The 13,671-nt window shown below is 39.9% G+C and overlaps 1 protein-coding gene across 2 annotated transcripts in view; it reads right to left on the bottom strand.

Annotated features, from left to right (window-relative positions):
- AGO2 (argonaute RISC catalytic component 2) overlaps window positions 1-13,671 on the bottom strand; it is a 46,261-nt gene that overhangs the window by 12,769 nt on the left and 19,821 nt on the right. Inside the window, exons 3-10 of one of the 2 annotated variants that reach the window (XM_074557574.1) lie at window positions 12,518-12,638; window positions 6,536-6,717; window positions 4,572-4,708; window positions 4,304-4,438; window positions 3,080-3,167; window positions 2,210-2,357; window positions 1,893-2,012; window positions 1,636-1,758 (exon numbers count right to left, since the gene is read on the bottom strand). In XM_074557574.1, coding sequence (XP_074413675.1) covers window positions 1,636-1,758; window positions 1,893-2,012; window positions 2,210-2,357; window positions 3,080-3,167; window positions 4,304-4,438; window positions 4,572-4,708; window positions 6,536-6,717; window positions 12,518-12,638 — 1,054 coding nt within the window. Of the gene's footprint in view, window positions 1-1,635; window positions 1,759-1,892; window positions 2,013-2,209; window positions 2,358-3,079; window positions 3,168-4,303; window positions 4,439-4,571; window positions 4,709-6,535; window positions 6,721-12,517; window positions 12,639-13,671 lie in introns of both variants that reach the window. The other variant, XM_074557565.1, reaches the window with a different exon arrangement.

Raw genomic sequence — 13,671 nt, forward strand, 5'->3', positions numbered from 1 at the left:
GCTGATCATTGTCTTTGGTTGCAATTATCAGCAGCAAATAGCAATTATATATGGGAAGTAAGATTCCTGTTTGGTATGGAAAGTTAAAAGAATCTGCATTTCTACAGTGACTTTACAACTGCTGAGTGAACTTTCCAAGGGAAAGTTAATTTAAGTACTATGAATATTTTACACATCACTAAGTAGAGGCAAATAGTGGTTCAATGTCACTCACACAACTCCAGAAAAAATGTGAACAAGCTGAGAAAGGTGATCAGTTATTCAACATTTTTATTTCTCCCACCCAGCAGATATTACTGGGATGGATTATCTAGAGGACAAGGGATGTAATAAAGCGGCTAAAGTAATTCTGGTGATGTTAATTACCTTAATAAATACTGATAGATGCTTTAGACAAGTTACCATGATGCCTTCCTTCTTACCTAGCAACAACAACTAAAGCTTCTGAGCATTTTTCAGGACACACACACATGAATTTGATAATGGATTTTGCAAAGAGTTGTGTGTGCTGAAGGCAGTGCCTCCCCAATATGACTTTCAACTTTCATCTGCCGGTAAGTTTCCCCAGCCTGTTCATAAAATCTCATAAAAGCAGTGCCCTCATCAGGGTCAGGCCTGGGGTACCTTAACCTGCCAGGGAAGGGAGGTTTGAGCTCATTTGCCTGAGTCACCTGAAGAATTTTAGGCAGGGAACTCAAGATCCTCTCCCATTATGGGTTTGCAGGCTCTGCTGTGCACAGGGACAGAATTTTATTCAGCTGGCAATGCATGATCTGAAGAGATTCATCAAAAGCCTCCACAAATGAAATTATCCCAGCTATTAAAGCTTTCATCTTGCAAAAAGTCCCAGTATATAACTGATGGACAATCCTGTTTCTCAAGCTTTTTTAAAAAAGATATCACAGGAGAGATTCTGTCAGGAAGGCCATCTGAAAAGCCATTGTAAAATAAAAACCTGTGGGTAAATATTCCAAACAGGAAGAGACAGCTCTAGGGAAAGACTGATAGAGATGATACCTCAAGACAGCTGCCCTAAACACAGTTGCTCCACCCAGAATATTCAAAACCAGCCAGAAGTTCAGCAATATTTCAGCATATTTTCAGATATATACAGTAATAATTGAAATAGTCTTTGTTCTTTTGTTCTTCTCCATACACATTGATTTGAACCACTGTTTGCGGGCTGCCTCTTACAACACACAATGAAAGACTGTGCTGTAAAACCTGATTAAAGTAATTTTATTTTCTTTTATCCTAAATTTGAGGATAAAGTCAGCATAAAGCTATTTAAAGACACATATATTTAACTCATAATACCTGTTTACAGCTCTGATATGGGAAAGTTCAGCCTTACTAAATTTTGTTCTTTGCTTTCTAATTAAATATAATTTGCACACTGGTCTTAAGCGACTTGTGTCACAGCAGCAGAGTGTTTGAGGCAAAGAAGGCATTTTTAACCCAGCTTTACTTTCCAAAATAAAACAGCAATCAGAAGAGATGCAAATCAGCCAATACATTTAAGGACTTTTAGAACCTAAATTCAAATTCACACCCGTGTCAGCTCTCTGATTGCACACAACACAATTAATTTAAAATAACCACATTACAGAGGCCAGCACAGACTGTTGGACATACCCTGCCTCCATAGAGGATGGAGGGAGGCTGAAGGACCCTGCCAGTCACATCTGTCATTTCATCCTTGACCATGATCCCAAACTCCCGCACGTAAGGGTCTGTGTTGAAACTGGCGCTCCGCATCTGAAATGATCAAAATGTACAAAACCAAGCTCATCCATAACCTGTGTGCAATGCACAAACACATCAGCACCTGCTAAAGGTGAGCAAAATTAAACCCATTCCCACCCCTGCCTCGTGTCTGGCACAGCACTCACCAATTTGCTGATCTCTTCCTGCCTGTCCGGGGCTGATCTGGCAGTGGCTCGGATCATAGTGGAAGTTTGATTGTCTGTGAGTTTCTTGATGCATCTTTGTCCTGCCACTATGTTGCACACCTGAAATTTCCCCACAGAAAGAAAATTAAACACAGCTCAATTCTTTTTTTGGCTCATGGCTTTTCTTTCACTGATGCACCACTGAATTTCTCAACATTTGGCTGCTCAAAAGACAGCTTGCCAATATTTGAACGCTTTTTCCCTCTGACCCCCTTCCCCCAGCCCCAAAATAGAGAATTCTCTGTGAGTTTACTTGCCTCCAGAGGAAGGTATGTGTGTTTCTGCTCCTGTCCAACTTGTAAACATGGAAGGTGAGGGTAGCGTAAAACTAATTTATGCCTGTCCTTAAAATACTGAGCTACAGTGCATTCAACTGTTTGTCCATTCTCCTGCTGAAGTGGGAATCTGTTGGAATGCAAACATGGCAAGCAGCTATTACTTCATGTAAAATGCTTCCCAACAACTCCTCAATAATTTTTTGGCACAAGTTACACTTATTGAAGGAGGATGAAACCAAGCCCAAACAATTAAAAACCAGATTCAGATACTGATCAGTTATCTTCTTGTAAAAAGCTGTTATCAGTTTTGTTCTTTATATTGCTTCCTTATAAATAGGAATGACTGTCTCCATATTCAAGTTATCTGCAAATCTCTGGTTGGTAGTTAAACTTTTTTTCCAGAGGAAAAAGAGATTGCAAATAAGCAACATCAGGAGGCTGATCCCAACTGCCACCACTTTTCTAAAATTCCAGTGGTGGGAAACATCACGCTACAAACAGGACACCCTGTCCTTCCAATTTTAAAGAAATCCATAAATGACAGGAAAAACCCCACCCAACCAAAAAATCTCCCAGATCTAAAACAGAGCAAATGGTTTGCTAAATCAAATGCTATGATACTCATTATAGTATTAAAAAAAAACCAAAAAGAACAGCAAAATAGGGAAAATACTTTGAGGTATATTTAAGGGTATTAACCAAAGAAAGCATCATTTTTCAAGGCAACTTTTCCCACCTCAGTAAGGCAGGCAAGGTGTTTTTCTAGCCTGAGACCAAACATATGCCTAAAAAGCAGAAAAATACTACCTGAGACCAAACATTAGCTCAAAAAGCAGAAATATACTTTACGTTTGGTGACTTGCTGGTCGTCTGGTGACATTGCACACTCTGTACTTCCTTTTCATTTGTCCACAGTGTGTTATCTCCACCTTCAGACCTAAAAATTGGAAAGAACAAATCACTGTTTCTACAAAATCAATATGTCAGCCCTAAACTGCTACAGGAGACCAGTTAAACAGTGCAATAAAGCCATTTTATTTAGCCCCAAAGGGCAGAGCCCAGACAGAACTCAAAAAGCAATTTACAGTCTTAAAATTCAAAACTCCTGAGCTTCAGCGAAAGTTCAACACAGAATTTCAGAGACAAGATGAAATCCCAAAGGCCCCAGAGGACACAGATGATGCTGAACACATTCTGTAAATTCCAGAGCTGGACCTCTGAGGAAGCCCAGGATGGGGAAAGGACAAAAAGGGCACAAAAGCTCCTTGAAACAAAATCCCTTATTTATATTTCTGTCTAAACAGATGGGGTCTGTAAGACCTCCAGCTCCTGCAATGAACTGGGGGTGTGGGTGGAGAGGAATCCCCAAAGAGCCTCTCAGGAGCTCATGGGAATGAGGCCACAGTGAAGCACTTTGGTGCCAGATTATCCTTTCAAAACACAACCAATGCAAACTCAAAATTTATTTGCACTTTCCTTGCTAATTTCTAGTTGGGCAAAGCTAATTTTTGTTGATGTTTTTTGGAAACATAAAAGGAAGATGCAGGATGGGTTTATTCCTTTTAAAATTGCTTGCTTTCTGCCAAGAGTATCAGGAAGGAAGGATCTCCATTTTGCAGAGGAAGCCCCTTCAGTGAACAAAACCAGTAAGGTTTCTTCCTCCTGTTCTTTGATTCAGTCACTACACACTAGAATAATTTCTTATTTCCTTCCAAGAGAGTATATGCAGGACAGATGCCTAAGTATGTAAAACACACTGCTAAATTATTAGTAAATCTGAAATATTAAAAAAACTGGTATCAGAAATTAGAAAAATTTAAGATTGGGTAATAAAAAAAAAAACATTAAATCCCAATCCTTTGTAAACATTTAGAAATCATCAGATTAGGAACTGCAAACCTTTTGTCATGAAACTGGGATTGGTACTACTGATATGTTCCAAAAGCAAAAAATTTTTTGTCTCCCAATCTGGCAACTGCTGTAGAAAATATTTAAAACACATAGTGGTAACACATCAGACAGAATAAAGGTTGTATATAATTTCCTTAAAGCTGTATATAATTTCCTTATTACCTTTTATTTCTTTGGTAAACTTTACCCTTTGGGAATCTGTCAGAGGTTTTTGTTGTTCTTCAATACTTTTGAAGTCCAGAACTTCACAGACAAACTCAATAACTGGCTGTGCTTTGTAAAATGCAGTTGCAGACACTGCAGACAAAAACATTAATGATGAGTTATAACAATACCAAGGGAATTCTTAGGAAATCCAACAAATGGAACTGAAATTTTGCCTTTACATCAAGGAGCAAGAAGAAACAAGAAAATCCTTCCTAGTACCTACCATCAATATTTAGCATCATTTTCCATAATGAAGGTCTGACTGACTGATGGAAGCCAAACCAAACTTCTCTGCCACCACCCAAAGGATTTGAGCACCCTTCTGATGCTGTAAAGAAAGATCTCCCCACAGGAGTATACCTGCAAGAAAACAAATAAATTCACACCAGAAAACTAAAGCAAAAATTGCAATAAATCCATAATTAATTTAAATTCCTTTTCACAAAAGCACAGAAATGTCAGTGTTTAAAATTACCAATAATCTGAGATTCCTGGCAAGACTCAGGTCACATCTCTCAAAATCCAGCTTGTTGCAGTAAGAAACTGGCTACTACTCAGGTTTAAATTTAATATATCTACTAATTCCAACAAAAAAGCATCAATAACTTTTTATTTGTACTCTTTTAAAACATCAGCTGTGCCTCCATAAGAAAAGAATTCAAAGTCTCTGCCATTAAAACACCAAGGTAACAATCTCTCCCCACACTCTGAATTATAGACATTATGAGAGGGTAAATAAGTGATCTAACAAATATTTCTAATTTATCTTTTATCTTGATCATTAAGTACTGCAAACTTAATAACAAACAAATCATGTCCAGAGGCAATGTGCTCCTCTGAACAAAGGTATCTGACATTCTGGGCTGCTTTCTGTGCTGTAAAACCTGATTGAAGTAATTTTATATTTTTTTATCCTAAATTTGAGGATAAAGTCAACATACTATAAGGCTATTTAAAGAAACTTACATGTATTTAACTCATATTGCCTGTTTAGAGCTTCAATATGAGAAAGTTCAGCCCTACTAAACTTTGCTCTTTGCTTTCTAATTAAATATAATCTGCACAGTGATCTTAAGTGACTTGTGCCACAGCAGCAGAATTAAGCCCAGTATCTCTTGGGGGAGACTGAAAATCCTGTAGGTCCCACTTGAAAAACAAACAAATAATTCCCAATTTTTTCTTTCCTATCTAAATAGCTACACAGGGTGACATTAATGTCCCCCTAGCACTGCAACCTTCATACAAACTGGCAATAACCATCCAAGACACACAGGAACAGGGTAAGAAGTTGTTTTAAATCCACCCTTCCACATCCACTGTGGCATTCACATTCTCTGATAAAATCCCTTTGCCCAAGAATTTTCTCCTGGGAAGCTGAGAAGCCTCAGAGAAAAGGAAAACAATTCTTATCTCATTTGCTTCTCCTGTGTTTTGCTCATGTGGAGAATGTGTTTGGAGATTGTTTACCCACAGGTGATTGTTTCATTGGACTCTGGTGTGACTTGTTTTGACTCTTTGGTGAATTGGGGCCAAGCTGTACTGAGACTCTGAGAAGGAGTCACAAGTTTTCATTATTATCTTTTATCATTCAGTAAGTGTCCTTTCTGCATTCTTTAGTATAGCTTAGTATTCTTTAATATAATACAGTATTAGAAAGTAATAATAAATTAGCCTTCTGAGAACATGGAGTCAGATTCATCATTCCTGCCTTTGTCAGGGCATTTCCCAAAAAATACAATAATCTACCAACCTCCAAGCTCTTCCCACCTGAGAGAGCCTCCTTCTCCAAGGCCAGAGAGGGAAGAGAGATGGCAGAGCCCCCCTGACCTGAGACACACACCCATGGGCCAGTCTGACACCTCTGGGGAAAGGCTCTCATGTCCAGGCTGGAGGTGACCAGGGAAGCACCAATGGCCTCTTGCTGAGCCTGCCATTGCCACACAGACTGCCCAAAGAGCCTCCAAAATAAAGTACTGGAATGCTCTTCCCAGGGAGGTGGCACAATCACCATCTCTGGATATGTTTAAAAACAGACTGGACGTGGCACTTGGTGCTACAGTCTAGCTGAGGTGTTAGGGCATAGGTTGGACTGGATGATCTTAGAGATCCCTTCCAACCTCATTATTCTGTGATTCTGTGAAAACAGCCCCAAGTCACACCTAAAGCACCTCCAGGGCTTCCCCTCACCTCATGGAAGGCAAGTGCCTCATGACCACATCCAGGGCCTGGATGGTCTCGAAGGGGACGCTCGGCAGCCGGCCAGAGAGAGCGTCGTGCAAAGCCTGCAGGCTCACACAGGACATCCACTTGATGGCCACCTTAAATATCCTGTCCTTTCCTTCTCCTGGCAGAGTGACCTCCAGCTCCACCTGCAACAATGCCAAACAACAAACCAAGATGATTCTTTCCATTGGAAGGGGGGAAATCAGAAGGGACAATGGATTCCTCTGAACAACACCACAAAGCAGGGGAGGAGACAAAAAGCTAGGATGAAGCAACACTATGGATTAGGTACAGCCCCTTTTTACAGCTCCATCTGCCCCAAGGGGTATTTCAGAAGCCTGGAGGGCCTCCCAGCTGGCATTTATCTCCTCTGTGAGGCAACACTGGAACTTGGAGGCGCTCATATCAACGGGGAGGTCCCAGTGAAGATCCCATAACCTGATTTCAGATCCCTAACACGCCCCAGCGCGTCGCTGCTCGTGTCAGCTCCTGCACGCCTAAAATAAAGCACGGGGTGTCACCACCTGCCAGGATTCATGACTTTCTGGTATTTGCTCTCCAGAGCACCAGAGTGCTTTACATACTGTTGCTGCAGACACAGCTCAAACAAGAGAAGAAAGGAGCTTTAAAAGTGAAAAAAGAAGAAATTATCAATCACCCAAAGAAAACAGAAAAGCCACAAAAGCCACCAAGCCAAAACTGTTACTTTTAAAGTAAGAAAACAAAGAATAAACTACAAGCCCCAGTGCCAGAGATGGTATCAGGTAGGAAACAGGGGCACCACTTTGCCATGGTATGCCCTACCTGGAATTTTTTGTCTAAAAATTAGTGGCAAACTACATTGTGGTAAATGACTTCAGCCAATTACTAGTAATTTTTTCTAATGCTGATTTCTCCTCTTTCTTAAAACAAAGGAAGTCTGAGCACCAAGGTTGTTAAGCCGACTAAAATTAGGGCTTGTCTGAAAGGATCAGGTCTGGGAGTGACTACAAGAAATAACAAGATCAGAGTATCCTTTGTGCTGGATACAAACAAAAACGTTGCATTTTCCCTGCTAGGGAGCTTGTAATTTAAATGTAAAAGCTATTCACCTAAGAGGCAAGGTATAATTAGCAAAAATAATAGGTGGCTAACAGCAAAATAATATCTGTCAGCATTTGGTCTCTTGCAACAATTTTCTTCTTTGGTCAAAAATAGGAAGGAAATATAAAACACTTATTTGATATATAAAACACTTTTTAATATTTAATATACTTTTTAATATATAAAATACTTACTAATATATAAAAAACTTTATATAAAATAAGAAGTCTTCCATGTGCCCCTAAAAATGAGTTTACCATCTATAGCAGGTACACAAAATTAATATTACAGCCGAATCTTTCCTCCAGCACAAACATCATGCCCCAGGGAGACTGGAGCAGAGGAAGGAGCTGCACAGCTGTGGGAGGGCAATGGGAACTGAGCCTAATCTGGGGACACTGCTGTGAGCCTGGCCCAGGTCAGCCCTGCTGAAAGCTGGGCAAAGAAACTTTGCTGTGCTCTTCAGCTCACACAGGCTGGAAGCTTTCCATGAGGTCTCTTTTCCACCACACCATCAAAAAGTTCTCCCCTTGCCTCTCATTTACAGCAGGTCGAAGATGTCTGCCACATCTGCAAACCTGACCTGCATTTTCCTTTAAGCCTCTCCTCCAAATCAAGTTTCATCATTCCTAATTGAGCAACCCGGTCCAGTTGACGGTGTCCCAGCCCATGGCAGGGCTTGGAGCAGGGTGGCCTTAAAGGTCCCTTCCCACCACAACCACTCCATATTTATTCCCAATACTGCTCATACCCAACTCATCTGATTATTGAATGCTTTGGTGCCCTTAATCTAAAAAAAAATAAATTATTTAATTTTACTTTTTTTCCCTCTCTTGGTATCAGTTAACAAAACTCCTTCACCATGATGGAATGGGAGATGAAGAGCAATCTGTGCTGCAGTACCTTGTCCCTGGTGGAAATAAAATTGAGGGATTTGAAGAATTTCTAGTCCACGTGCCCAGCTGCAAATACCAGTAAAAGTTAGCAGAGCTAACTTTTGTGACTGCTGAATTTGGCCCAAAACAGTTTTTGCTGCTGGGTCTAACTCCAAATGAGTTGAATTAGGAGTCATTGCTAAAAGAAGTAAGGTTTAAATAAAACTTTCCTGTTTTTTTTTTTTTAATTAAATATCTCACCCTATTAAAAAAAATCATGAAAATATATTTTAAAAAATCCTTAATCCACATCCAAAAGTTGTCATATACTTTTAGGCACTGCTAATCAGAATTTTTTCTCTCTCAGCAATATTTTATTTATCCCACTCTGTACTTTTGAGGACAAATGAACACTCTCATGTTCGGCAAAGTAAGCAAAATATGAAAAAATTAGGACAAAGTAGTTTTAGATGGGAATTTTACTATGTCCTTCATTATTAGGGATACATCCTAAAGCAAAATACAAGGTTTGTTTTCTCCTCTAACCCCAAATAAATGTCAGGATGCTACCTGGTCAACTCACTGCTAAATTGCAACAGAATTGACAATTTTGCAGCTAAAGGAACTAAATTAAAAGGATTTTACTGTCAGGATGTGAAAAATCATTAAGCCTGTAGAAAAATCTCCAAGTCATTCTTAAAAAGAATAGGTCTTGAGGCTGATGCGCTCTGAATGACTCACACAATTCAGAATTTTCACTGTTAAAAAAAACTTTACACCTGACCATGTGTTTTGGAGGAATTCTTGGTATTTCTTCTTCTCCATAAAATAAATGCAACATCACATGATTATTTATCATGCTCTGAGCATACAATGTACCTTTTCTCCATTAATCCAAGAGCTTTTCCTTCCCAGGGATTCAGAGGAAAACAGATTAACAACAAGCTATGGGTGTAGGCAAGAGCTGTTTCTGTCATGTGCAGAGTCTTTAGCAATACTTCAGAAAGACAAAGAGAGGCAAATTTGTAGCCACAGACAGAATTAACATTTTCCTTCTAGAAAGGGAATAGCAGCAGGATTTCTGTACCAAGCTGCTGCTCTGTTCATTCCTAATTACTGTTTTTCTAATAAAAACTAATGAAGATGTAGGTTAAGATACATCAGTTGCTCTTTCATCTTCCTAGGTGAGAAAATTTCCAAGTTCAGGTAAAATTAAATTCCAGCTTTTAACTGCAGAAGGATATTTTAAGGAAATAGACAAGTAAAGCAGGAATTGCATACAAAGCTGCTGTTAGAGGTGACCTGGGTTTGCTGTGTAGAACCTACAGGGAAAAAAGAGACTTTTAGTATCTTCCTACCTTGACAGTGTCCTAAACACTTCTTTCTTCTCAATATGTACAAGTAAAAACTAAGAAAATATCCTGTTAATATTCACATATTCCATATTTGTTCTAAAGGTCTAAAATTAAGAGTGAAAATAAGGTAACTAAGGGAGGAATGAAAACAGATTTGATAACCATGATAGCCAAGCAGAAAAGTATAGAGAAGAAAAAGCTATAAAAGAAGCAGAGCTGCCAGCAAGTACAAAAAAAAAAAAAACAAGCCAAAAACAACCACTACAACAAGAGATGAGGACAGAGTGCATTAATTAAATTAAAAGAGCAACAGGAGGAGGAAAACCTTGGCAATTTGGTGTCAGCCCTCTGTTTAACATCAGCTTTTCCACTACCAGTGCATAGTGCAAGTCAATTAAGATCTTCCACACAGATTAATTATTGTATGTTCATTAATCTTTTCAATATGATCCTAAATGCAATCAGATGTGCAGTAAACTTGCTATGTTTGCTATGTACAGAACAGTCAAAAAAAAAACACCAAAGAAAGCTAATCTAATTATGCTGGAAGAAAGTCCTAATATCTACAAGCTTTATAGTGGTTTAAATCATGCTTAAGCCAATTTAGAACCATGTAAAAATTTCCTTCATTAAGCTAAATTTCCCCACATCTCATTTAAAACAGCTCAAGATTTATCTCTGTTAGCTCTTTCCTCCAGGGTAAGGTTAATATATGTGGAGCAGAACAAGTGACAGAGCCCTTTTACCACGGGAAACAGGGGAAAAATGGGAGTTTATAGAAAGTGAGCCACAAATGAAACCACCTGAAACTCTCTCATGATAAACTCCACCACAAACACCTCCCCAGTGACCCCCCCACTCCAAATGATGACTGCTCTGGCAAGACTGGGAAAGGATGAGATGATTTTTTTGGGTGAGATGCTCCTTCTGTGCCTGTGCTGAGCAGACAGGACTCTATTCCTGATGCTTTGGATTTTAAAGCCCACACACACTGACATACACATGGTGAAACTGAAATCTGGGACAGTGTGGCAGCAGGAAATGTTCCTAATGGCCCAATTCCTTTGTGTCCTTGCAAACCAACAGTGTAACCCCCACAGCTGGGAAAGGCTGACTTGGAAGGTTTTGTTAACTCTGTCCCATCCAAAATGGTTATCAGAGCAAGGAAGGCCAATTTGCATCTCATGAAATCTCATTAGATCTGAGGATTAATTTGATCCCTGTTTATCATGTATAAATAAATCATTTCTCATTTACCTTTACTTATTAAATGAGGAACTTCATACTAGTCATAAGGTAAACTGTTATTCACCCATAATTTGTAATGTATTATAAAGCAACTCTGCACAGATCCAGAGTTGTTCAAACCCCTAAGAGACTCTCATCAAGTATCCTTCCACCTCTGCAAATACTTTGCAGTCTTGTGTGTCAAACCTGTAGGAACTGGAATATTGTATGTGAAAGCAAGAAGAAAAAAAACACTACAACTTTTAGTGATTCCTTTATAGTTTCCCAGATATTCCCTTATCAGTTATGAAAAGTAACTAACACTGGAGTAGAGTCTGACCTTTACTGCATGGCATTCATTTAAATAAATTGGGAGGAAATAAAAATTACACATATGAGACTAGGAGCTTGATTCAGGCAGAACTATTAACTACAAGCACTGCACAGGCACTGAACATGAGACAGCAAACAACAGCCTGAACTGTTTTATAGCTGCTGAATTTCAGAGGGCCATTTCTTTGTATTATCTCCCCCCTTATGTTTTATTTTTGTCAAAAGCTGAAGACAGAAGAGTCCTCCCTGTAAGTGTGCACCCCAGCAGAAGGGAACCACAGCAGTACCAAAGAGAACGACTGTGCCCTCCCTCAGGGACTCACCTGAATGAAAACAAGGCACAGAAAATTCAATCTGCCATGGGATCACAGATGCACAGGCTCAATTATTTACTAGGGCTTGTGTGTTTGCATGTTCCAACAGAGTCCCTTCCACCCCAGCAGTCAATGGGCACAGGAGCAGCCACAGCCAGAGCCCAGAGAGGTCACTGCCCCACCAGGAGCTGGCAAACACAACCCCAGCCCTCTCCAGCTGCCCCAGGGCAAAGATTGCAGGTCTTAACCTGTGCAGTGTAAATTAATTTGGCTCTCAGTCATCAAGGATTAGGGAGGAGAAGTTCCAATACAGGCAACAGAGAGATGGAGGAGCTTCTTTCAGCTACTGATAGTGAGAATAAGCTTAGAGTGGGCCTTGATGAGATTAGTGAGGTGACACAACAGCTTCTTGCTGCCCAGAGCAGGATTTTCCTCCTCTCTCCCACACTCAGCTGTGCTCTCCCTTTTTCCTTAGTGCCACTCTGGAGACACTCTGCTGTCTGGGGCAGCTGATCCAGCTCCCTAAAGCAGCAGAAATCACACCAGAGGCGAGAGAGAGGGGAAGGAATGAAGGGATATAGAACAGGGAGTGACCACTGGGATAGCAGCAAGCTCACACTTGTGTCCTGGCAAAGCAGAGTGGCAACAACAGAGACAGCTATTGCAGAAACAAACAGAAAATCAGTTTCTATTAGTTATTAAAAATATTCTGAAAACATCACATTGAAATGTCTAGATTTTTTTCTATTTAAAACTTACTTTATCTCTCCCAATGGGAAGTGGCATTGCTGTATAAAGGTTTTTTCTTCCATCAAACACTGGTTTGCGATCCCCAAAAATCTGGGTTTTAAAGTGCTGAACCATATGCTCCACTATTTCTCTGAAAATGCAAAAAGATTAAGTTAATCCAACTTTTTACTTTGAATGTTAAGAGACAGACAAGTACTATATTTACCAACTGAGGCATTAGGCAAATGAAAGGGTTTGTCCACTCCCGTCTATTAAAGGCAAGATTTGACTGATCTGAACTGAAAGCAACTTTTTCACAGACTAAACTGCTTTCTTAAAAATGCTATTTTTAGGGTTTTTTTTCAAATTTAAACTTTCCTTCCTCTTTTGTGTGATCTACTGGAAGTGGTGAAGTGAAAGCTCATGCTCTCTCAAGCTCAAAACAAAAAGTGCCTGATAGATCTGGGGCTTCAGCTCCCCTGTCCTACAGCCCTTTCTGCAGAGGACCCTGGACCAAAAGCCAAGCAGAGGCTGAAAAGCTTTCAAAAATATCATTATCCCAAAAAATATCATTATCCCAACTTAGAGCCCCAAAGTCAGGACAGCAGTTTATGCCAACAATGATAGTGAAATGTTTTGCAGCTCCCTGAGAAAAAGAATTTTTAAATGCATTTTTTTTCATGCACACAACAAAACTGCGTATGTGCACTCAGTAGAGCTGTGAATATCAACAGTACACATTCATTTAAAAGTAGCTGGAATTAGATTCCATTTCTATATGAACAGGGAAACCACTCACACAGCTCCTGTCAAACCACAGTGTTTACACGCTGGTCATCCAAAGCAGCTCAGCAGTCAGTGAGAGGTCAGCTGGAATAATAACATTTTTTGAAGCTGGAATAATGACATTTTTTGATGCCAAAGGTCTTTTGGTCCCAGTGTCCCAGAGTGACATCCCTCAGTGCACCTGTACTACCCAAAATCCATCTGCAGGCTGCAATCTTAACACACAATCAGGGCCAAAAGGGCACTGAGAGGTTAAAGGGGCACAGAAAGGAAACCACTGCTCCCCCAGCACTGCTGACACCACCAGCTCACAGAGGCTGCTCAGGCACCCTGACTTGGCAAGGGAATTAACCCAGCACTCAGGTAGGGATTACAGTGCTGAAAAATATGAGACAAAA

Source organism: Zonotrichia albicollis, chromosome 1 (assembly GCF_047830755.1).
Source record: "Zonotrichia albicollis isolate bZonAlb1 chromosome 1, bZonAlb1.hap1, whole genome shotgun sequence".
NCBI lineage: Eukaryota > Metazoa > Chordata > Aves > Passeriformes > Passerellidae > Zonotrichia > Zonotrichia albicollis.